Raw genomic sequence first — 26276 nt, 5'->3', positions numbered from 1 at the left:
CCCACATCCCGTGAACGAATAATAAAAACCTCGAGGCGAGAGGGAGGGCGTGACTCACTGAGATTACCGGAACATCCCCCTGACCCCTGTGGTTCCCCTCAGTGACTTCCCCACCCCACCGTACCCCGGAGGCTGTTGTTGGGGGCAGGAGAGGGGAAGGGTTCCGTTCGCACAGGGACTCACGTAGGGCGTGAAGATCTTCACCCATCTGGGTTTCTTCTCCCCTCGGGCATACTCGAAGCAGAAGGCCATTCCTTCCTCGTCCGTATCCCACCTCTGCATCTCATCCCACTCAAAGGCGATCACCTGGTTCTGCTGAGCAAGACAGGGAGGTGAATGGGTGGGGGGGTGGGGGGGGGAAATAGTTAGTGAGCGCACGGCTGACCCTGTACCCCAGCTCACAGCTACAGCGGAGGTGACAGGCCGTAATGTCCATCGCTCTCGGGAGTGGGGGGGGTCCCCATTGATTTAATAAAGGCCCCCCAGCGAGACTGAGGGGCAGCAGGAGGCCGCTCTGCCCCTCGAGCCCGTTCCGCCACTCAGTCCCGTCAAGGCGTGGGACCCCCCGCCGGTTCGTACTGCCCCCGACCCACCCCCACCACTGGAAGGGGCTCGGAGCTCTACGCTTGCACACGGCGATGCTGCAACACACAGTCGCCACCAACATCCAGGGGTGGGAGGTCACCACGGACCAGAAACCGAACTAGACCAGCCGTGGCTACAGGAGCAGGTCAGAGGCTGGGAATTGGGTGGGACTTGGGTGAGTTTGTACAAGGAAACACAGAAAGTTAGCGTGTGGGTGCATTAAACTGTTAGGAAGGTAAATGGTATGTGGGCCTTTATTGCAGGGGGTTGGAGTACAAGAATAAAGAAGCCTTGCTCCAGTTGTACAGGGTTTTGGTGAGACCACATCTGGAATACTGTGTGCGGTTTTGGTCCCCACATTTAAGGAAGGATATACTTGTATTGGAGGTGGGACAGCGAAGGTTACACTCGATCGGTCCCTGGGATGAGGGGGATGTCCTACGATGAGGGGCTGAGTAAATTGGGTTTATATTCTCTGGGGTTTAGGATGAGAGGCGATGGGAACCATAGAAAAGTTACAGCACAGAAAGAGGCCATTCAGCCTATCGTGTCTGCGCCGGCCGAGAAAGAAAAAAAAACTGGCTGCCCGTTCTAATCCCACCTTCCAGCGCCCGGTCCCGTAGCCCTGCAGGTTACAGCACTTCAGATGTAGATCCAGGTCCCTTTTAAATGAGGGTTTCTGCCTCAACCACCGATTCAGACAGTGAATTCCAGACATCCACCACCCTCTGGGTGAAAAAGTTTCTCCTCACGTCCCCTCTAATCCTTCCACCAATCCCCTTAAACCTGGGCCCCCTGGTAACTGACCCTCAGCCAGGAGAAACAGGTCTTTCCTGTCTCCACTATCTCGGCCCCTCATCATTTTGTACACCTCAGTTAGGTCACCCCTCAGCCTCCTCTGTTCTAAGGAAAACAATCCCAGCCTAACCAATCTCTCCTCATAGCTGCAATTTTCAAGTCCTGGCAACATTCTTGTAAATCTCCTCTGTACCCTCACCGGGGCAATGATGTCCTTCCTGTAATGTGGGGACCAGAACTGGACACAAAATTCCATTGATCTGATTGAAACCTACAAGATTCTGAAGGGGTTTGACAGGGTGGGCGCTGAGAGATTGTTTCCACTGGTCGGAGAATCTAAAACACGGGGGCCCAGTCTCAGGATAAGGGGCCGATCATTTAGGACCGAGATGAGGAGAAATTACAGAGGAGAAATGGCGGAGCAGGCTCGATGGGCCGAATGGCCTAATCCTGCTCCTGTTTCTTATGTTCTTATGAATCCTGTGATGAGTGACTCACCCCCTGACTCCCCAAAGCCTGTCCACCATCTACAAGGCACAAGTCAGGAGTGGGATGGAATACTCCCCACTTGCCTGGATGAGTGCAGCTCCTACAACACTCAAGAAGCTCGACACTGTCCAGGACAAAGCAGCCCCGCTTGATTGGCCCCCCATCCACAAACATTCACTCCCTCCACCACCGACGCACAGTAGCAGCAGTGTGTGTACCATCTACAAGATGCACTGCAGCAACTCACCAAGGCTCCTTAGACAGCACCTTCCAAACCCACGACCACTACCATCTAGAAGGACAAGGGCAGCAGACACATGGGGAACACCACCACCTGGAAGTTCCCCTCCAAACCACTCACCATCCTGACTTGGGAAATATATCGGCCGTTCCTTCTCTGTCGCTGGGTCCAAATCCTGGAACTCCCTCCCTAACAGCACGGTGGGTGTACCTACAGCACAGGGACTGCAGCGGCTCAAGAAGGCAGCTCACCCACCACCTTTACAAGGGGCAATTAGGGATGGGCAATAAATGTCAGTGATGTCCATGTCGCATGAACGAATTTTTAAAAAAAGACTCTCTCTTAGGCATTAATAGTGTGTTAATTATATTAAGATACCCCGGTGAACAGCATAGTTTAATTAAGTACCTAGAGCACATATAAAAAGAGACTGCTGATACACGGAGTGGTGAGGGGGCGGAACTAGGTCAAAAGCTAAATAGGTAGTGTGCAAAATTACAGCACATGGGATTGGGGGTAATATATTGGCATGGATTGAGAACTGGTTAGCAGACAGGAAACACAGAGTAGGAATAAATGGGTCTTTTTCGGAGTGGCAGGTGGTGACTAGTGGGGTACCACAGGGATCAGTGCCTAGACCCCAGCTATTTACAATGTATATCAATGATTTGGATGAGGAAACCAAATGTAATATTTCCAAGTTTGCTGATGACACGAAACTAGGTGGGAATGTGAGCGGTGAGGAGGATGTTAAGAGGCTTCAAGGCGATTTAGACAGGTTGAGTGAGTGGGCAAATGCATGGCAGATGCAGTTTAACATGGGTAAGTGTGAAGTTATCCACTTTGGTAGGAAAAACAGGATGGCAGAGTATTATATAAATGGTGATAGATTGGGAAATGTGGATGTGCAAAGGGACCTGGGTGTCCTTGTACACCAGTCACTGTAAGCAAGTATGCAGGTGCAGCAAGCAGTTAAGAAGGCAAATGGTATGTTGGCCTTCATTGTGAGAGGACTTGAGTACAGGAGCAAGGATGTCTTACTGCAGCTGTACAGGACCTTGGTGAGACCACACCTGGAGTATCGTGTGCAGTTTTAGTCTCCTTACCTAAGAAAGGATATACTTGCCATAGAGGGAGTGCAGTGAAGGTTCACCAGACTGATTCCTGGGATGGCAGGATTGTTGTATAAGAAGAGATTGGGTCGACTAGGCCCTGTATTCACTGGAGTTTAGAAGAATGAGAGGAGATCTCACTGAAACGTATAAAATTCTGACAGGGCTGGACAGACTGGATTCAGGATGATATTTCCTCTGAGCTGGGGTGGGGTCTAGAACAAGGGGTCACAGTCTCAGGATACGGGGTGGACCATTTAGGACTGAGGTGAGGAGAAACTTCTTCACTCAGAGGGTGGTGAACCTGTGGAATTCTCCACCACAGAGGCTGTGGAGGCCGAGTCACTGACTATATTTAAGAAGGAAATAGATAGATTTCTAGACTCTAAAGGCGTCTGGGGGTATGGGGAGAGAGCGGGAGTTTGGTGTTGAGGTAGATGATCAGCCATGATCAGGTTGAATGGCGGAGCAGGCTCGAAGGGCCGAATGACCTTCTCCTGCTTTTAGTTTCTATGTTTTGTAGGAAATGCTGCTTTCTGCAATGATACCTATTGGAGAAAAATATTACTGTCCTGTTTCATGCTTCACCAAATGGCTTGGGATCAAATTAGTATTGGGTGCTGTAGGGGTATTGAACTAACCTCCACCTCCCTCCCTGTCACCGTGGTCACTCACCTCCAGCTCCCCGTCCTCGGTGCAGGCGTGAAGTGTAAAGTGCTTGATGCTGATGGTGGTGATCACATGACCCTTCCGCCTGGAGTCACACGCGCAGTGAGGGAACGCAATCTCGTTGTAGCCCTTGCAAGTCCGGACCACGTTCAGGTACTGTGGAGGAACAGGGGCAGGGTGAGTCCGGGAGGCTAATGGCCTAGCGGTCAGGTCGCTGGTAACCCGGTTCCCCAGGCTGATACCCTGGGGGGGACGCGGGTTCGAATCCCACCCACCCCCCGGGCGGCTGGTGGTATTTAAATCCGATTAATAAATCTGGGAATATAAAGCGAGTCTCAGTGACCATGACGATTGTCATAAAAACCCCATCTGGGTCACTAATGCCCCCTTTAGGGGAGGGAAATCTGACCCGGTCTGGCCTACACGTGACTCCAGACCCCACAGCCACGTGGTCGACTCTTAAACTGCCCCCCCACCCCCCCATGAAATGGCCGAGCGAGACCCTCAGTTCCAGAGGGGCAATTAGGGACGGGGCGACGAACGCTGGGCCTGGCCAAGAGACGCCCACCTCCCCGTGAAAGAACGAAGAGCCCGGTGCAGGGAAATCCCGCCCACCATCATGCGGATGACGGTAGGTCACCCAATGGCGCCAGCTCGATGCCAACCAGTGCCAGGTGACGCCAATCCCAGCGGCAACAGTGGGGATGGGCATCTTTAAAGTGCAATGGCTCTTGGGGTACCCGTGCCACTTACCATGACCATCTTCCGCTGCTCTGCCAGCTTCTGCAGCTGGTAGGCCTTCTCCCCGGCCTTGATCAGGCCTCGCTTCAGGTCTTCTACAGCCTTAACAGGGCCGGGGGAGTCAGGGGAGGGGAGGGGACAGAAACACAGAAAGGCCTGTCAGGAATCAGAGCTTCTGCTGGGGAAAAACTCTACAAAGATCTAAAGGCAAGCCACTTAAAAACCCCCACAGCACAGGAGGAGGCCGTTCAGCCCATTGGTCGCTGTGCCCGCTCTTTGAAAGATCGATCCAATTAGTCCCCACTCTCCCCCTCCCGCCAGCTCTTCCCCCCCCATATCCCTGCAAAAGTTTCCCCTTTCCAAGTATTTATCCGATCCCCCCCCCTCCCTTTTGAAAGTTCCTACTGAATCTGCTCCCACCAGGCAGCGCCTTCCAGATCACCACAACTCGCTGCGGGACAGAAGTGGGGCCCTGAATCGGAATCGGAGGCGATGGTGTTGTGTTACTGTCACTAGGCTAGTGTGACTGTGGGGTGGTCACTCCGACCGACACTGTCACGGACAGATGCATCTGCAGCAGGCAGGTTGGTGAGGATGAGGGTCAAGTATGTTTTTCCCTCTTGTTGGTTCCCTCACCACCTGCCGCAGACCCAGTCTAGCAGCTATGTCCTTTAGGACTCGGCCAGCTCGGTCAGTAGTGGTGCTACCGAGACTCTCTTGGTGATGGACATTGAAGTCCCCCCACCCAGAGTACATTCTGTACCCTTTATTAGCGTAATTCTCTGGGGACCCGGGTTCGAATCCCCCCACGGCTGATGGTGAAATTTGAATTCAATAAAAATCTGGAATTAAAAGTCTGACGATGACCATGAAACCATTGTCGATTGTTGTAAAAACCCATCTGAGTCACTAATGTCCTTTAGGGAAGGAAATCTGCCCTCCTTACCCGGTCTGGCCTACACATGACTCCAGGGCCACAGTAGGAATGAAACCGGATGGACCACCCGGCATTGACCTAGGCACCGGAAACAACAACGGCAAACTCAGCCCTGTCGACCCTGCAAAGTCCCCCTTACTAACATCAGGGGGCTAGTGTCAGAATTGGGGGAGCTGTCTCACAGACTAGTCAAGCAACAGCCCGACATGGTCATCCTCACAGAATCATACCTTACAGATAATGTCCCAGACACCAGCATCACCACCCCTGGGTATGTCCTGTCCCACTGGCAGGACAGGCCCAGCAGAGGTGGTAGCACAGGGGTATAGAGTCGGGAGGGAGTTTCCCTGGGAGTCCTCAACATCAACTCCGGACCCCATGAAGTCTCAAGGCATCAGGTCAAACACGGGCAAGGAAACCTTCTGCTGATGACCACGTCCCGCCCTCCCTCAGCTGAGGAATCCGTGCTCCTCCATGTTGAACACCACTTGGAGGAAGCACTGAGGGTGGCAAGGGCACAGAATGTACTCTGGGTGGGGACTTCAATGTCCATCACCAAGAGAGTCTCGGTAGCACCACTACTGACCGAGCTGGCCGAGTCCTAAAGGACATAGCTGCTAGACTGGGTCTGCGGCAGGTGGTGAGGGAACCAACAAGAGGGAAAAACACACTTGACCCCATCCTCACCAACCTGCCTGCCGCAGATGCATCTGTCCATGACAGTATCGGTAGGAGTGACCACCACACAGTCATTGTGGAGACAAAGTCCCACCTTCACATTGAGGATACCCTCCATCGTGTTGTGTGGCACTATCACCGTGCTAAATGGGATAGATTTCAAACAGATCTAGCAACTCAAGACTGGGTATCCATGAGGCGCTGTGGGCCATCAGCGGCAGCAGAATTGTACTCGAACACAATCTGTAACCTCATGGCCAAGCATATCCTCCACTCTACCATTACCATCAACCCTGGTTCAATGAAGAGTGCAGGAGGGCATGCCAGGAGCAGCACCAGGCATACCTAAAAATGAGGTGTCAACCTGGTGAAGCTATAACACAGGACTACCTGCATGCCAGACAGTATAAGCCTGTCCACCATCTACAAGGCACAAGTCAGGAGTGGGATGGAATACTCCCCACTTGCCTGGATGAGTGCAGCTCCCACAACACTCAAGAAGCTCAACACCATCCAGGACAAAGCAGCCCCACTTGATTGGCACCCCATCCACAAACATTCACTCCCTCCACCACCGACGCACAGTAGCAGCAGTGTGTGTACCATCTACAAGATGCACTGCAGCAACTCACCAAGGCTCCTTAGACAGCACCTTCCAAACCCACGACCACTACCATCTAGAAGGACAAGGGCAGCAGACACATGGGGAACACCACCACCTGGAAGTTCCCCTCCAAGCCGCTCACCATCCTGACTTGGAAATATATCAGCCGTTCCTTCACTGTCGCTGGGTCCAACTCCTGGAACTCCCTCCCTAACAGCGCGGTGGGTGTACCTACACCACAGGGACTGCAGCGGCTCAAGAAGGTAGCTCACCCACCATCTTCTCATGGGGCAATTAGGGATGGGCAATAAATGCTGGGCCCAGCCAGCGACGCCCACATCCCGTGAATGAATAAGAAAAAAAGCTGGGGCCTAACTCAGGATTTATAAAGGTTCAGCGGAACCATGTGTCACTGGCAAGACCTGTATTTGTTGAGGAAAGCTGCCTTCTTGAACCGCTGCAGTCCATGTGGTGTAGGTACTTCTCGACGGTAGTGGTCGTGGGTTTGGAAGGTGCTGTTGAAGTACTAACTGAGCGATAGGGGTTCGAATTGACTAGGTACCCCATGGGCATGGGGAGTGCAGACACTCAAGGAAGGTGAGAGTTCGGCTGTTCCCGATCTCCGATTGTCCACTTTGGTGTCACACCGTAAACAGGGCTGGGGGTGGCGGGGGGAACAGTCATGAAGCCTCTCTCCGATCGTCATGCTCCCCCGCTGAGCTCGTGCCTGGAGTTGGGCACCCGACTGTACCTGGGCTCCCGATGAGCACCTCCCAGGGGACTGGCAAGGAGCAGGCCCCAGGCATTGCACTCGCAACCTGTACCCGGTGCAGTGCCCACACATCTGGCCAGAGCTCCCACACCACATTGTGACCCGCTGACCAAGCCTTCTCCATCACCCCCTGAGCAGGTAGGGGGGCATCTTTGAACCCTCACAGCCAATGGGAAGCAAATAGTATGTCGGCCTTCATCACAAGGGGATTTGAGTAGAGGAGTAAAGATGTCTTGCTGCAATGGTATAGAGCCTTGGTGAGGCTGTACCTGGAGTAGTGTGGGCAGTTTTGGTCTCCTTATCTCAGGATGTACTTGCCATAGAGGGAGTGCAACAGAGATTCACCAGATTAATCCCCAGGATGTCGGGATTGTCTTATGAGGAGAGAGGGAGGAGACTGGGCCTCTATTCTCTAGGGTTTAAAAGAATGAGAGATGATCTCATTGAAACTTACAGAATTCTTACAGGGCTCGACAGGGGAGATGTAGATAAGATGTTTCCCCCTGGCTGGGGGGTCCAGAGCTCGGGCTCAGTGTCTCAGAATAAGGGGTCGTCCATTTGGGATCGAGGTGAGGAGGAATTTCTTGTGAAAGGCGCTAGGCGAATGCACCTCTTTCTTCATCTCAACTTCCACCTAAGCTCGTCTCTTTGCTTCGAGCCCTTTGGAGCCCGTGAACAGTACAGGGATAGCACTGTCAGGAGCACACCAACAGAAGGCCATTCAGCCCCTCAAGATTGTCCCACCATTCAATCAGATCGCGGCTGGTCTGTATCTTAACCCCATCTCCCCGCCTTGGTTCCATGACCCTTAACCCCCCTTACCCAACAAAAATCTATCCACCTCCATTTGGAAAACTCCAATTGACCCCCTCCCCTCCTCGACAGCTTTATTAGTGGGGGGGAGAGTTCCAGATTCCCGCTCCCCTGTGTGTGTGTGAAGTGCTTCCTGACATCCCCCCTGAACGGGCCTGGCTCCCATTTTAAGCTTCTGCCCCCTTGTTCTGGGCCCCCCACCCCCACCAGAGGAAACAGTTTCTCTCTATCGACCCCATCGAATCCTTTCATCGTCTTGAACCCCCCCTCGATTCGATCGCCCCTTAAATCTTCCACACTCGAGGGGGATACAAGCCCCAGTCTGTGCGTGGCCCGCCCTCGGGGTTTAACCCTTGATATACCTGGTGGAAGAAATAGATAACAGCCAGGACGCTGTCGTTGAGAAGGGGCTCCTCCTCTGTCGTGAACAGCCACTTCCTGATGGTCAGGCAGGTTCCGGGGATGGCCGACACATAATTCTGGATGTACAGCTTGTGAGGGAATTCATTGGGAGCCAGTTTACGCACTGTAGGAGAGAACACAACAGGCAGCTCAGTGACCTGAGTCCAGAGTGGGAAGGAGGGAGGGTGGGTAGAGGGGGGGCTGCTAGGGGGAGACCCATCAAACCATCAGCGGGACAGGGGACAAGAGTGAAGCCTTCGAATGGGGAAAGGCAAAGGCTCAGCGCGGCTTAAATGTGGGCCATCGGGTTATGGGGTTGAGGCACTGAAGGTGCAGAGTTAAAACGTACTGCCAAGTTAGAGCCGTACAGAACAGAGAAAGGCCACTCGGCCCAACGTGCTCGTGTCGGATCTTTCAAAGGTCTATTCAGTTCTTCCCACTCCGCCCCTCACCCCCCAGCTCTTTCTCCCAGGTCCCCGCAGGTTTTTCCCCTTCAAGTATTTATCCGATTCCCTCCCTTTTGAAAGTTCCTATTGAATCTGCTTCCACCGCCCTTTCAGGCAGCGCCTTCCAGATCACAACAACTCGCTGTGTAAATAAAAAACAAATTCTCCTCATCTCCCGCTGTCCTGGGAGTGTTTGATGGGGACAGTGTAGAGGGAGCTTTACTCTGTATCTAACCCCGTGCTGTACCTGTCCTGGGAGTGTTTGATGGGGACGGTGTAGAGGGAGCTTTACTCTGTATCTAACCCCGTGCTGTACCTGTTCTGGGAGTGTTTGATGGGGACAGTGTAGAGGGAGCTTTACCCTGTATCTATCCCCGTGCTGTACCTGTCCTGGGAGTGTTTGATGGGGACAGTGTAGAGGGAGCTTTACCCTGTATCTATCCCCGTGCTGTACCTGTCCTGGGAGTGTTTGATGGGGACGGTGTAGAGGGAGCTTTACCCTGTATCTAACCCTGTGCTGTACCTGTCCTGGGAGTGTTTGATGGGGACAGTGTAGAGGGAGCTTTACTCTGTATCTAACCCCGTGCTGTACCTGCCCTGGGAGTGTTTGATGGGGACAGTGTAGGGGAAGCTTTACTCTGTATCTAACCCCGTGCTGTACCTGTCCTGGGAGTGTTTGATGGGGACGGTGTAGAGGGAGCTTTACTCTGTATCTAACCCCGTGCTGGGAGTGTTTGACACTGAGTGGAACGAGATCTTTAATAAAGACAAAAACAAAGCAATGCCGACAGGCGGGTTTCTCAGGAGTCAGTAAATGTAACTCACTTACTGAAAGAGTGATTCACCTCTTCAAATAATGCAAAGTAGTTTGTCGTGATGCTGTCCATTCCAATCTGGGATACAACAGCCTACAAGACACACACACAGGCAGCAGTTAGTGAAAGGTGGAAGAGTAGACGTGCATCTCTATAGACGTAAGGTCACAGCCAATGATCCTGAGGGGGGAGGGGGTTTGACAGGGTGGATGCTGGGAGGATGTTTCCCCCCACCTCGTGGGGGAATCTAGAACGAGGAGGAGGGGGGCACAGTTTCAGAATAAGGGGTCTCCCATTGAAGACGGAGATGAGGAGGAATTTCTTCCCTCAGAGGGTGGTCAGTCTGTGGAATTCTCTCCCCCCCACCCCCGCCACCAGAGAGCAGTGGGGGCCGGGTCACTGAATATATTCAAGGCCGAGGTAGAGAGATTTCTGATCGACCGGAGTGGGGGGGGTCGAGGGTTATGGAGGGGGGGGGGGGACAGGCAGGAAAGTGGAGTTGAGGCCACAACCAGACCAGCCTTGATCCTATAGAATGGAGCAGGCTCGAGGGGCCGAATGGCCTCCTCTTGATCCCTTATGATCCCATTTCGTCACAATGGTGGGCTTCAAAACCCGGTCCGGTCCGAGGGCCAGATTCCACCCCGCGTGTTATCCTCGCTCCTCGACCCTGTGTTCAAGTGAACCCCACGGACGGGCAAGAATGAGGAGCCTTCGCGGTTCCTCGGAGATCGAAGCCAAGGCAGGGTGGGGGGAGGTTGCGGGGGTGGGGTGGGGGGGAATCAGCCCTGTGGCCATGTCGGGTTTGTGGCCAGCTGATCGAGCTAGGCCGCAAAAGCCTTTGTGCCCGTCAGGGCCTCGGCTAAGCCTGCACGAAGGTGCTGGGTATTGGCGATGGGAGAGAGAGAGAGAGAGAGCTGGGGTTACAGCAATACGAAGGGGAGAGATACGGGGTGAGGGGGTGTGATGTTCGAGAGCCTCCGATGCTACAAGCGCCCTCGATTCCCCCGCTAACGCAGCGCCCCCATGTACCTGGTAGACCTGGTCGGTGGTACTGTTCTTCTTCACCTTCACGGTGACCGTGGTCATGTCGGGAAAGGCTATCCTCAGCTCCACTTCAGACACCCCGTTGAGGTTCTGCACAGCATAAAGGAAAAAAACGACGACATTTTCAGGGGGATTCGGACAGAGTCAACGAGGAGAAACTGTTTCCACTGGGCAGGAGGGTCGGTAAGCAGAGGGGGACACAGATTGAAGAGAATCGGGGAAAGAACCAGAGGGGGAGATGAGGAGAATTTGTTTTTTATTTACACAGCGAGTTGTTGTGATCTGGAAGGCGCTGCCTGAAAGGGCGGTGGAAGCAGATTCAATAGGAACTTTCAAAAGGGGGGGAATCGGATAAATACTGGAAGGGATTTGCAGGGATATGGGAGGGGCAGGGTGGGGCTAATTGGATGGATCTTTCAAGCCGTGATGGGCCGAATGGCCACCTCCTGTGCTGTATCGGCCTAGGGGACAGCGAGGAGGCAGCCTGCAGAGAAAGGAGAGGGGCAGCGGGTGTAGAAACCCCTTTCTGCAATACTGACCCCACACACTCCGGGTACCAGCACCCCTCTCCCGGTCCTCCAGTGGCCTGAGGAGAGGGCGAGGGCTTGGGCAAGCGGGCGAATGTGGGGAGCAGCTCTTCCCCCTCCGCCCGCCGGAGGACTCCCAGGGGGAAAAGACCATAAGACATAGGAGCAGAAATTAGGCCATTCGGCCCATCGAGTCTGCTCCGCCATTCAATCATGGCTGATAAGTTTCTCAACCCCATTCTCCCGCCTTCTCCCCGTAACCTTTGATCCCCCTTACCAATCAAGAACCTATCTATCTCGGTCTTAAATACACTCAATGACCTGGCCTCCACAGCCTTCTGTGGCAATGAATTCCGTAGATTCACCACTCTCTCTGGCTAAAGAAGTTTCTCCTCATCTCTGTTCTAAAAGGTCTTCCCTTTACTCTGAGGCTGTGCCCTCGGGTCCTAGTCTCTCCTACTCATGGAAACATCTTCCCCACGTCCATTCTATCCAGGCCTTTCAGTATTCTGTAAGTTTCAATCAGATCCCCCCTCATCCTTCTAAACTCCATCGAGTATAGACCCAGAGTCCTCAAACCTTCCTCATATGTTAAGCTTTTCATTCCTGGGATCGTTCTCGTGACCCTCTCCAGGGCCAGCACATCCTTCCTGAGATACGGGGCCCAAAATTGCTCACCATATTCTAAATGTGGTCTGACCAGAGCCTTATCAAGCCTCAGCAGCACATCCCTGCTTTTATATTCTAGTCTAAAGAAAAAAAACTGAACTGGAATCATTCTGTCACCTGGGTACAGCTGAGGTGGGACAGGGCACGGGGGGAAGGTGTGGACTCGGAGGGAGAGCACGCGGACCCTGGGGGAGGGAGAGAGCGCAGAACTAGAGCCCTTTTAAGTGTCTCATTCGATTGCAACAGATCGCGCAGAGTCCACAACGAGTTCAGCCGGAGTGCAGCCATGCGTGAGAGTTGTTCTGACACTCAGGGCTTCGTGTGTTTTCGTTGCAGATGCCTGTGGATTATCGACAGCTGTCTGGGCCGCCGTCCTTTCTTACCCGCTCCCGGGAGCGAGGCCAGACTGCCACAGTCTCCCCGTCCGGGAATACTCACCTCGTCCGACTCCGAGAGAAACTCCTGCACAATGTCGCTCTCGCCAATGACACGCACCGAGCACACTGCGAAACACAGAGAGAGGAGGGGGTTAGTCGGAGGATATGGAGTTCTACCCCCTCCCTAGTTCAACTCCGTAGCAAGATCCAGCCCGCCCCGCAGGCTCGAGCCTCCACAGTCCAGGCCGACTCTCCCAGTGCCGCCACAGAGGGAGTGCCGCACTGTCGGAGGTGCCCTCTTTCGGATTAGACAACCCTCATCAAACTGGCTAACGCCGCCCAATCTGACCGTGACAGGGGTAAACTTTCCCTCCTCGTCCCTGTCGACCTGTCTGTGGCCTTTGACCCGGTGACCACACCGTCCTCCCCCAACACCCTCTCCCCCCCGCCCCTGTCGTCCAGCTGGGTGGGACTGTCCTCCCCCCGGCTCCATCCTTATCCATCGGAATCACTGGGAATGGCCTCTCCTCCTGACCTCAGGTATCTCCCCCTCCCCCCCCCCACTGAGGCTCTCCCCTTGGCGCCCCCCTCCCTATTTCTCACCCAGACCCTGCCCCTCGGGGAGGCTCTCCGGAGGCTCAGTGATAGTGTCCCCATGTTGGCTGCCCTCACCCAGCATCACCTCACCCCCCACCTCCCTCGTCCCCTCCATCTTCCCGACATTATCCGACTGCTTATCCCACACCCAGTCCGGGATCAGGAGACATTCCCTCCCATTAAATATCGGGAAGACTGAAGCCATTGTTTTGGGGTCCGTCCCAAACTCCGTTCCCGAGTGACCGACTCCATCCCTCTCCCCGGGGACACTCGGAGATTTAAGCCGCTCCCTTCACAGCCTCAGTGTCACGTTTGACCTCGAGATGAGCTTCCGCCCTCATATTCGCGCCATCGCTAAGACCGCCTATTCCCACCTCCCTAACATCGCCCGACTCCACCCCCTGTCTCAGCTCATCCGCTGCTGAAACCCTCACCCACACCCTCGTTCCCTCCAGACTCGACTATTCCTACCCTCTCCCGGCTGCTCTCCCACATTCTACCCTCCGGAAACTTCCGCTCATCCCAAACTCTGCTGCCCCCCGTGTCCGAACTCGCACTGAGTCCCCGTTCACCCATCACCCCCTGTGCCCGCTGACCCACACTGGCTCCCGGTCCGGCAACACCTCCATTTTCAAATTCTCACCCTCGTTTTCAAATCCCTCCTCACCCCCTCCCTATCTCTGTAACCTCCTCCAGCCCCTACACCCCCTCCCTATCTCTGTAACCTCCTCCAGCCCCTACACCCCTCCCTATCTCTGTAACCTCCTCCAGCCCCTACACCCCTCCCTATCTCTGTAACCTCCTCCAGCCCCTACACCCCTCCCTATCTCTGTAACCTCCTCCAGCCCCTACACCCCTCCCTTTCTCTGTAACCTCCTCCAGCCCCTACACCCCCTCCCTATCTCTGTAACCTCCTCCAGCCCCTACACCCCTATCTCTGTAACCTCCTCCAGCCCCTACACCCCTCCCTATCCCTGTAACCTCCTCCAGCCCCTACACCCCTCCCTATCTCTGTAACCTCCTCCAGCCCCTACACCCCTCCCTATCTCTGTAACATTCTCCAGCTCCTACACCCCTCCCTATCTCTGTAGCCTCCTCCAGCCCCTACACCCCCTCCCTATCTCTGTAACCTCCTCCAGCCCCTACACCCCTATCTCTGTAACCTCCTCCAGCCCCTACACCCCTCCCTATCTCTGTAACCTCCTCCAGCCCCTACACCCCTCCCTATCTCTGTAACCTTCTCCAGCTCCTACACCCCTCCCTATCTCTGTAACCTCCTCCAGCCCCTACATCCCTCCCTATCTCTGTAACCTCCTCCAGCCCCTACAACCCTCCGAGATCTCTGCGCTCCTCCAATTCCGGCCTCTTGAGCATCCCCCGATTCCCATCGCTCCACCATTGGCGGCCGTGCCTTCAGCTGCCTGGGGCCCTGAGCTCTGGAATTCCCTCTCTAAACCTCTCCCCTTCTCTCTCTCTCTTTCCTGCTTTACCTTAAAATCGACCTCTTTGACCGAGCTTTTGGTTGCCTGTCACTAATATCTGCTTACGTGGTTTAGTTTGATGTGTTGTTTTATAACGTGTCTGTGAAGTCGTGGGATGTATTTTTCTGTCAAAGGTGCTAAATAAACACAATATTGTCATTTTAAACTGTTTACCCTGTCAAACGGACAGAACAGATTCGGCCACACAATTTTGATAAGAAGGCCAGAGTTCTCTCTGGGCAGCCCGGGTCCCTTGACCAACACATGATCTGGTCAATGCCCCCCTTGGTTTATGGGGTCTTGCTGTGCGCAAACGGCACGTTCTTTCGACAGTGGCCGTGTTGCCCCAGTGCACTGCGTCTGCTGGTTTGGATGTGGAGCGTTGGGGGCTTCCCGGGATGAAGGGAGACGCTCTCGCGGTTACACTGTGTAAGCGGGCACTGGCGCTCTGCACTTCACCTTTCTCCAGGTACTCCTCCAGGCCTCGGCGCCGCGCGTCCAGCTGCTGCTCCGACAGGGAGAAGGGCCACTTCCCCGGCGGCCGAGGGAAACCAAAATCGGAGAACTCCCGCTTCAGGTTCTGGTGCAGGATGGCAAACTCCCGGTATCGCTTGGAGCACAGCTGCCGCCCGGCCATGTAGATGTTGTACACCTGGGAGGGAGGGAGGGAGCAACCATGTTACACAGACGCAGCAAACACTCCTGCCCGCGTACCACCCGCACTGACACCCCCACCCCGCGCCGATACCCCCGCACCGACACACCCCCCGCAACGACACTCCCACACCGGCACACCCGCACCGACACGCCCCCCACACCGACACCAACACACTAACACACCCGCGCGCACACACCCGCGCGCACACACCCGCGCGCACACACCCGCGCGCACACACCCGCACACACACACCGACGCGCACCAACACCGACACGCCCGCACCCCGACACGCCCGCACCCCGGCACGCCCGCACCCCGGCACGCCCGCACCCCGGCACGCCCGCACCCCGGCACGCCCGCACCCCGACACGCCCGCACCCCGGCACGCCCGCACCCCGACACGCCCGCACCCCGGCACGCCCGCACCCCGGCACGCCCGCACCCCGACACGCCCGCACCCCGACACGCCCGCACCCCGGCACGCCCGCACCCCGACACGCCCGCACCCCGGCACGCCCGCACCCCGGCACGCCCGCACCCCGGCACGCCCGCACCCCGGCACGCCCGCACCCCGGCACGCCCGCACACCGACACCATCGCACCGACATCGACTCACCCACACTGACACCAACACACCCGCAAACCCACACCCACACACACACCCCCCAACCACAGACACACCCACCAACCGCACAGACACGCCCCCCAACCGCACAGACACGCCCCCCACCCGCACAGACACGCCCCCCAACCACAGACACGCCCCCCAACCGCACAGACACGCCCCCCAACCGCACAGACACGCCCCCCAACCACAGACACGCCCCCCAACCGCACAGACACGCCCCCCAACCGCACAGACACGCCCCCCAACCGCACAGACACGCCCCCCACCCGCACAGACACGCCCCCCAACCACAGACACGCCCCCCAACCGCACAGACACGCCCCCCAACCACAGACACACCCACCAACCGCACAGACACGCCCCCCAACCACAGACACACCCACCAACCGCACAGACACGCCCCCCACCCGCACAGACACGCCCCCCACCCGCACAGACACGCCCCCCAACCGCACAGACACGCCCCCCAACCGCACAGACACGCCCCCCACCCGCACAGACACGCCCACCAACCGCACAGACACGCCCCCCACCCGCACAGACACGCCCCCCACCCGCACAGACACGCCCCCCACCCGCACAGACACGCCCCCCACCCGCACAGACACGCCCCCCACCCGCACAGACACGCCCCCCACCCGCACAGACACGCCCCCCACCCGCACAGACACACCCACCAACCACAGACACACCCCCCACCCACACAGACACGCCCCCCACCCGCACAGACACACATCCCACCCGCACAGACACACCCCCCACCCGCACAGACACACATCCCACCCACAGACACACCCCCCACCCCCCACCCACAGACACACCCCCCACCCACACAGACACACCCCCCACCCGCACAGACACACCCCCCACCCGCACAGACACACCCCCCGCCCACAGACACACCCCCCACCCACAGACACACCCCCCGCCCACACAGACACACCCCCCGCCCGCACAGACACACCCCCCGCCCGCACAGACACACCCCCCGCCCGCACAGACACACCCCCCGCCCGCACAGACACACCCCCCACCCGCACAGACACACCCCCCACCCGCACAGACACACCCCCCACCCACAGACACACCCCCCACCCACAGACACACCCCCCACCCACAGACACACCCCCCACCCACACAGACACACCCCCCACCCGCACAGACACACCCCCCGCCCACACAGACACACCCCCCGCCCGCACAGACACACATCCCACCCGCACAGACACACCCCCCACCCACAGACACACCCCCCACCCACAGACACACCCCCCACCCACAGACACACCCCCCACCCACAGACACACCCCCCACCCACACAGACACGCCCCCCACCCGCACAGACACACATCCCACCCACAGACACACCCCCCACCCCCCACCCACAGGCGCACCCCCCACCCACAGACGCACCCCCCACCCACAGACGCACCCCCCACCCACACAGACACACCCCCCATCCGCACAGACACACATCCCACCCACAGACACACCCCCCACCCCCCACCCACAGACACACCCCCCACCCACAGACGCACACCCCACCCACACAGACGCACCCCCCACCCGCACAGACGCACCCCCCACCCGCACAGACGCACCCCCCACCCGCACAGACGCACCCCCCACCCGCACAGACGCACCCCCCACCCGCACAGACGCACCCCCCACCCACACAGACGCACCCCCCACCCACACAGACGCACCCCACCCACACACACACCCCACCCGCACAGATACACCCCCCACCCGCACAGATACACCCCCCACCCGCACAGACACACCCCCCACCCGCACAGACACACCCCCCACCCGCACAGACACACCCCCCACCCGCACAGACACACCCCCCACCCGCACAGACACACCCCCCACCCGCACAGACACACCCCCCACCCGCACAGACACACCCCCCACCCGCACAGACACACCCCCCACCCGCACAGACACACCCCCCACCCGCACAGACACACCCCCCACCCGCACAGACACACCCCCCACCCGCACAGACACACCCCCCACCCGCACAGACACACCCCCTACCCGCACAGACACACCCCCCACCCGCACAGACACACACCCCACCCACAGACACATCCCACCCACACAGACACACCCCCCACCCACACAGACACAACCCCCACCCACACAGACACACCCCCCACCCACACAGACACACCTCCCGCCCACACAGACACACCTCCCGCCCACACAGACACACCCCCCGCCCACACAGACACACCCCCCGCCCACACAGACACACCTCCCACCCACAGACACACCCCCCGCCCACACAGACACACCCCCCGCCCACACAGACACACATCCCACCCACACAGACACACCCCCCACCCACACAGACACAACCCCCACCCACACAGACACACCCCCCGCCCACACAGACACACCTCCCGCCCGCACAGACACACCCCCCGCCCGCACAGACACACCCCCCACCCGCACAGACACACCCCCCACCCACACAGACACACCCCCCACCCACACAGACACACCCCCCGCCCACACAGACACACCCCCCACCCACAGACACACCCCCCACCCACACAGACACACCCCCCACCCACACACAACCCAACAAATCTGATTTCCATGTTTCCGAGATCTCTGCGCTCCTCCAATTCCGGCCTCTTGACCATCCCCCGATTCCCATCGCTCCACCATTGGCGGCCGTGCCTTCAGCTGCCTGGGGGCCCTGAGCTCTGGAATTCCCTCTCTAAACCTCTCCCCTTCTCTCTCTCTCTCTCTCTCTTTGACCGAGCTCTTAGTGACCTGTCTCGTGTGGCTTGGGGTCAGATTTATTTGCCTGATAACGTTCCCGGGAAGTGCCTTGGAGACGTTTTACTCTGGGCATTATAGGAATGCAAGTTGTTGTTGTTAAGTAATAGGAGTGCAGCTTCCCCCTCTCCCCTCTCCTCCCTCTCTCTCTCTCCCCCTCTCCACCCTGCACCTCCGCCTGACCCAGCACAGCAACGCCCTACATTCCTCCACCATGTGTATTAAAGAGACGGGAAACAGGCTGGGGGGGGGCGGGTGTTGAGGGGAGGGGTCTTTTCCCGCCCGAGGGAAGATAGGGGAGTGACTGGACAGGACAGGCCTTTAAAATCCTGACAGGGGTTCGATAGGGTCGACGTAGAGAAGATGTTCCCACTTGTCGGGAGGGAGGAGAGACCAGAACGAGGGGGCCATCGATATCAGACAGTCCCTGATAAATCCGATGGGGAATTCAGGAGAAACGTCTTTACCCAGAGAGCGGGGAGAATGTGGGACTCGCTCCCACGGGGAGTGGGGAGAATGTGGGACTCGCTCCCACAGGGAGTGGGGAGAATGTGGGACTCGCTCCCACAGGGAGTGGGGAGAATGTGGGACTCGCTCCCACAGGGAGTGGGGAGAATGTGGGACTCGCTCCCGCGGGGAGCGGGGAGAATGTGGGACTCGCTCCCACGGGGAGCGGGGACAATGTGGGACTCGCTCCCGCGGGGAGCGGGGAGAATGTGGGACTCGCTCCCGCGGGGAGCGGGGAGAATGTGGGACTCGCTCCCACGGGGAGCGGGGAGAATGTGGGACTCGCTCCCGCGGGGAGAATGTGGGACTCGCTCCCACGGGGAGTGGTCGAGGTGAATCGCAGAGATGGATTGAAAGGGGGGGAAGCTGGATAAACACATGAGGGAGAGAGGAATAGAAGGATATGTTGATGGGGGGTGAGAGGGAGAGGGGGGTGGGAGGAGACTCGTGTGGGGCAGGAACACCAGAGTAGAGGGGCCGAGTGGCCTGTTTTAATGCTGGGACAGCAGGTCGACACATTGCTCACCACAAATTTCTCGCCGTTTTGATCGATGTGCCTGTAGCTGGGGATGGAGATGGGGATGGCCTGCTTCTCGGAGTAGTCATAGATGGATTGTCCTGAGGAGTCGTCACTGGGGTCCAGGCTTTCCACCTCGTGAGGGGGCACAGACAGCACGGTGAGCATCAAATCCTGGTCTCCCGCCCGGATCAAATCCACCACTTGCTTGTGGGTCGCCCCCTCCACATTCACAGCATTCCTGAAATGGGGAGGAGGGGAGGAAATAAACACAATACGGTAACTGGCCTGGTCAAATCGGGCGTGAAAGGTCAACTTGTTCACAATTAATATTCCAGCTCACTTCAGCTGGGACCAGCACGAGGTTCAGGTCAGAGGCTGGGAATCCTGCGGTGAGTAACTCACCTCCTGACTCCCCAAAGCCTGTCCACCATCTACAAGGCGCAAGTCAGGAGTGGGATGGAATACTCCCCACTTGCCTGGATGAGTGCAGCTCCCACAACACTCAAGAAGCTCGACACCATCCAGGACAAAGCAGCCCCGCTTGATTGGCACCCCATCCACAAACATTCACTCCCTCCACCACCGACGCACAGTGGCAGCAGTGTGTGTACCATCTACAAGATGCACTGCAGCAACTCACCAAGGCTCCTTCGACAGCACCTTCCAAACCCACGACCACTACCATCTAGAAGGACAAGGGCAGCAGACACATGGGGAACACCCACCACCTGGAAGTTCCCCTCCAAGCCACTCACCATCCCGACTTGGGAAATATATCGGCCGTTCCTTCACTGTCGCTGGGTCCAAATCCTGGAACTCCCTCCCTAACAGCGCGGTGGGTGTACCTACACCACAGGGACTGCAGCGGCTCAAGAAGGCAGCTCACCCACCACCTTCTCAAGGGGCAATTAGGGATGGGCAATAAATGCTGGGCCCGGCCAGCGAAGCCCACATCCCCTGAAAAAACAAAAAGTCTGCTCAGAGGACTGGGAAAAGAAAGGACTTGCATTTCCATAGTGTCCGTCACATCCACATGTTGCCCTAAAGTGCTCCAGAGCCAAGTGCTCCCCGGCCCCCGCCACAAGCACTCTCAACCAATCGCGGCGTTGGGATCTTTTACATCCACCTGAGGGGGCAGGTGGGGTCCTTGGTTTAAAGTCTCGTCCTGAAAGACGGCACCTCCAACAGTGCAGTACTCCCTCAGTACTGACCCTCCGACAGTGCGGCGCTCCCTCAGTACTGACCCTCTGACAGTGCGGCGCTCCCTCAGTACTGACCCTCCGACAGTGCGGCACTCCCTCAGTACTGACCCTCCGACAGTGCGGCGCTCCCTCAGTACTGACCCTCCGACAGTGCGGCGCTCCCTCAGTACTGACCCTCCGACAGTGCGGCGCTCCCTCAGTACTGACCCTCCGACAGTGCGGCGCTCCCTCAGTACTGACCCTCTGACAGTGCGGCGCTCCCTCAGTACTGACCCTCCGACAGTGCGGCACTCCCTCAGTATTGACCCTCCGACAGTGCGGCACTCCCTCAGTACTGACCCTCCGACAGTGCGGCACTCCCTCAGTACTGACCCTCCGACAGTGCGGCACTCCCTCAGTACTGACCCTCCGACAGTGCGGCACTCCCTCAGTACTGACCCTCCGACAGTGCGGCACTCCCTCAGCACTGACCCTCCGACAGTGCGGCGCTCCCTCGGTAACGACTCCCCGATAGCGAGGCACCACTCGTTACCGACACCGGGAGTGTCGGCCTGGATTATTGGCTGAAGTCTGTGGATTGGGGACTTGACCCATGAACTTTGACTTTGAGAGCAAGGACTCAAGCACGGAATGAGGAAATGGTGAGAAGATTTAACGACAAGATTAGAACGCAGACCAGGAGCCCAGGGGTGATTGAGAAATTTAAAGCGGTACTTCCTTATTTGGACTTTCAACAGAACAAGGAGAAAATGATGACACCAGCAGATTATCATTCCAGAAGGTCAACCGAAGATCAGGTTAGAAATCCACAAAGACAGTCCACAAGACTGGCTCTGTGGAAACCACTGCGATTAAAGAGATGACATCCCCCTCATTGCCACGATAAAGGTGAAAGATAGGACAGCGCACTGGACAAATTCTTCAGACACCAATTCAACTGTGGATGCCATGTATTCTCCCCGATGTTATACAGTGACAGACCTGTCCCCACCAGTACTGTACCCCAGTTTTATACAGTGATAGACCTGCCCTCACCAGTACTGTACCCCAGTGTTATACAGTGACAGACCCGTCCCCACCAGTACTGTACCCCAGCGTTATACAGTGACAGGTCTTATAAAAGGTGGTGGTGAGCCGCCTTCTTGAGCCGCTGCAGTCCCTGTGGTGTAGGTACACCCACCGTGCTGTTAGGGAGGGAGTTCCAGGATTTGGACCCAGCGACAGTGAAGGAACGGCCGATATATTTCCAAGTCAGGATGGTGAGTGGCTCGGAGGGGAACTTCCAGGTGGTGGGTGTTCCCCGTGTGTCTGCTGCCCTTGTCCTTCTAGATGGTAGCGGTCGTGGGTTTGGAAGGTGCTGTCGAAGGAGCCTTGGTGAGTTGCTGCAGTGCATCTTGTAGATGGTACACACACTGCTGCTACTGTGCGTCGTTTTGCCAGAGTACAGCCGGGAGTATAAACTCAATTACTGCGCAGTTGCGATCTGCCCAAAGAGCACATACAATCTAGGCCGCTTCACAACAAGCTGCAGATCATAGGAAATGCCTGTGCAGATATTAAGCTCCAAGTATCGGTCAGATGGTTTGTGGTGTGGCTCCAGCGGCTGCTTCCCTCCTATCCTTTCCAAACCTCGCGACTGGAATACTGGGAAGCAAAACTCTCGCACGTCACCCGGACACTAACCAATCAGAACAAGTTCGCAGGCGCAAGGTCGTTTCGCTAGCGCCTCAGGAACTACTTTAACTCAGCTGTGTTTACGATCGCAATGGCCGGGATCTATTGGCGCACAGCAAGATCCCACAACCAACAGCCGACCAAACGACCGGTTATTTTTTAAATTCGTGACGTCGGCTGAGGGGGTAAACTTTGGCTTTGTTGAGAGGATTGTTGAGAGATTGCTAGCCACAGCTGCCTTAGCGTCTAAATATTCCAGATAACTGGCCCACAACACGTTGATGGTAGAATGGTTCCAGCGGGAGGCGATTCTCTACACCATCAACTCACTTAGTCCCGTCGCTTTGTCCTTGCTCTGTGGCCCTTCTCTTCAGCTAATGATGGCTGTGTTTTTATTTTAAACTGAACCTATGAGAGGGCGAGCGTGTTGAAATAGAGATTGATCCGCCACATCGCTCCACTGCGCCGCCTAGGGGCCAGGACCTGCAACTGCACCGTGACGGTTGACATAGCAATTTTACCATATCGACTGACACCCGTGGCTAGGAGTTGTGGCCGCGGGGAAAACCATCACGCGTTCTTTCGATAGCCGGGGAATCTCGGGATAACAGGGGGCGAGTGTGGGAAAGCGGAGTTGAGGCAGATCAGCCGTGATGGTGTCGAAGGGCAGGAGTAGGTTCGAGGGGCCAAAGGGCCTCCTCCTGCATTAATGCAGCACCTTTTACAGGAGCGAAACATCCCCAGGCTCTTCACAAAAGTCACAATTTGACACTGAGATACATTAGGACAGGAGATTAAAAATAAAAATGGGTCAACGCAGTAGGTTTTAAGGAGCGTCTTAAAGGAGGAAATGTTTAGGGAGGGAATTATGTCCAAGACTCCTGTGAAGGAGACGGTGGTTTAGTGGTAATGCCACCAGACGAGTAACCCAGGGGCCTGGGCTAATGCTCTGGGGACCCGGGTTCAAATCCCACCCACCCCGGGCGGCCGGTGGGATTTAAATTCGATTAATAAATCTGGGAATATAAAGCGAGTCTCAGTGACGGTGACCATGACGACCATCATCGATTGTCATAAAAACCCCATCTGGGTCACTAATCCCCTTTAGCGAGGGAAATCTGCCCTCCTTACCCGGTCTGGCCCTACACGTGACTCCAGACCCCACAGCCACGTGGTCGACTCTTAAACTGCCCCCCTGAAATGGCCGAGCGAGACCCTCAGTTCCAGGGGGCAATTAGGGACGGGCAACAAGTGTTGGCCTTGCCAACCACGCGCGTATCCCACAAAAGAGTAAAAAAGCGAAGGGAATGGAGGGATGAGCAAGAAACCAAAATCAAACTCCCCACTCCACACCCCTGCTCTGAATGGGACTTGAACCAACAACCTCCGAGCACCTTTCGCTGGCGCCCCTGCCCCCTCCTGAGGTTACTGGGCCTCCTGCCCAAGTGACTTTTCCTCACCTGCGAGGCATGACTGCTGGAGGGCTATTCAACTGTGGAAAGCATCCATGTCCAACATCTACACCCAAGCGTATTCCCAGCAGGGTAGAAGTCAGGAGCTGGAATCCCGGGTAACTATTATCCCCTTCCTAACACAAGAGTTGTGGTGATTAACTTGTGCCCTGCGCAGGTTCCCATCAGTAATGCCAAGAGAGGCCAGCCACTGAAATGTGGTGATGAGAGAGCACTGGCATGGGAGGTCATCTGACATGATACCCACCCTTCACAGTATCCATGAGCAACTGCACTGGAGCTCAGCTAGTTTTGCCGTCACCCAGTCGCGCTCTTCATAAGCAACATCGCACGGAGTCAGCCAATGGCAGACGGTGGTCATAAATCAGCAGTGCCTTAGGAGGACCAATCAACATAATAGACAGGCCTACACCCCTGTATCCATAAGCAATGCTACTGGAGGTCGGTTAGCTCAATTACAACCCACCCCACCATCTCCGTGAGCAATGCCGCTGAAGGTCACCGAACTCATTTCCCTACACGCTCAGCTATGATCACCGCGAACAACACCACCGGGGGTCAGTTAACTTAATTCCCCACACATCAGCCTTCCAACACCGTGAGCAATGAAACAGGAAATTGGTTAACATAACTTCCCGCACGTCATCACCTTGAGCAACGCTGCGGGAGGTCAGTTAACCTATTCACCTGCATACGCCTTCAGAAACACTAAGTCAGTGAAGCTAATTTCACACACCAATCCACTAGCACCATGGCCAATGGCGTTGGAAGTCCTCTTAACTCAACTTCCCCCCCCACACCAAGCCATGATCTTTATGAGCAATGCTGCTGGAGGTCAGTTAACATACTCACTCGCATACGCCATGAGAGATACTAAATCAGTTAACATAATTGTGCACACTCACCCACCAACACCATGAGCAATGCCGCTGGAGGTCAGTTACTCACCCACCAACACCATGAGCAATGCCACTGGAGCACGGTTAGCTCAATTTCCACTGGGGGAGGGGGGTCAGTTAACACCAGCTCCCCTGAGCAACGCCACAGGCATTGGGGGGGCCAGGGGGGGTCAGTTAACATCAGCTTCCCTGAGCAATGCCACGGGGGCCATGGGGTCAGTTAACACCAGCTCCCTGAGCAACGCCACAGGGGCCGGGGGGTCAGTTAACACCAGTTTCCCTGAGCAACACCACAGGGGCCGGGGGGGCGGGGGGGGGGTCAGTTAACAGCAGCTCCCTGAGCAACACCACAGGGGCCGGGGGGGTCAGTTAACAGGAGCTTCCCTGAGCAACGCCGCGGGGGGACATTGGGTCAGTTAACACCAGCTTCCCTGAGCAACGCCACGGGGGACCGGGGGGGTCAGTTAACACCAGCTTCCCTGAGCAACGCCACGGGAGGTCAGCGGAATGGCAGGGGGGCGGGGCTGGGGGGGGCAGGGCTGGTGGGCAGGGGGCGGGGCTGGGGGGCAGGGGGGGCGGGGCTGGGGGGCAGGGGGGCGGGGCTGGGGGCAGGGGGGCGGGGCTGGGGGGCCGGGGGGGGGGCGGGGCTGGGGGGCCGGGGGGGGCGGGGCTGGGGGGCCAGGGGGGCGGGGCTGGGGGGCCAGGGGGCGGGGCTGGGGGGCCAGGGGGCGGGGCTGGGGGGCCGGGGGGGCGGGGCTGGGGGGCAGGGGGGCGGGGCTGGGTGGGTACGGTGGCCGGCTGGCTGGCGGCCCGGCCCCATCCCGGTGGGCGGTCGCGCTCTCACTCACACGGCCAGGATGCGGTCTCCCCTCCGGACTCCGGCTCGCTCCGCCGCGCCTCCCGCCAGCACGGCGCTAACGTGCTGCAGCGGCGCGTAAAGCTCGCCGTTGATGCTGCGGAGCTGGCCGCCCTCGCTCACTTGGCCCCGCACGTTGAAGCCGTAGCCGCTGTCCGACTTGACGACGCGGACGGTGCGCGGCCCCACCGGGCCGGACGGCTCGGGTAGGGCGTCCCCGTCCACCTCCTCCTCCGCCATCTTCAAACGGCGGCGGCTTGTGGA

At 57.3% G+C, this 26276-nt stretch overlaps 1 protein-coding gene across 1 annotated transcript; it reads right to left on the bottom strand.

The window, feature by feature from the left end:
* Nucleotides 1–183: 183 nt before the first annotated feature.
* LOC144675338 (sorting nexin-27-like) lies at nt 184–26276 on the bottom strand (the record flags this gene model as incomplete). Its single annotated transcript, XM_078536173.1, has 10 exons — nt 26005–26276; nt 19916–20147; nt 15260–15452; nt 12784–12848; nt 11135–11239; nt 10117–10195; nt 8802–8965; nt 4648–4737; nt 3901–4050; nt 184–312 (listed from the first exon to the last, which is right to left on the bottom strand). Coding segments are annotated over exons 1-10 (1455 nt in total), but the record flags the coding sequence as incomplete, so codon positions are not given.

The sequence above is a fragment of the Cetorhinus maximus genome, unplaced genomic scaffold, assembly GCF_964194155.1.
Source record: "Cetorhinus maximus unplaced genomic scaffold, sCetMax3.hap1.1 HAP1_SCAFFOLD_956, whole genome shotgun sequence".
NCBI lineage: Eukaryota > Metazoa > Chordata > Chondrichthyes > Lamniformes > Cetorhinidae > Cetorhinus > Cetorhinus maximus.
The sequence above is the reverse complement of the archived record's forward strand: the minus strand, read 5'-3'. Positions and strand labels throughout refer to the sequence as shown.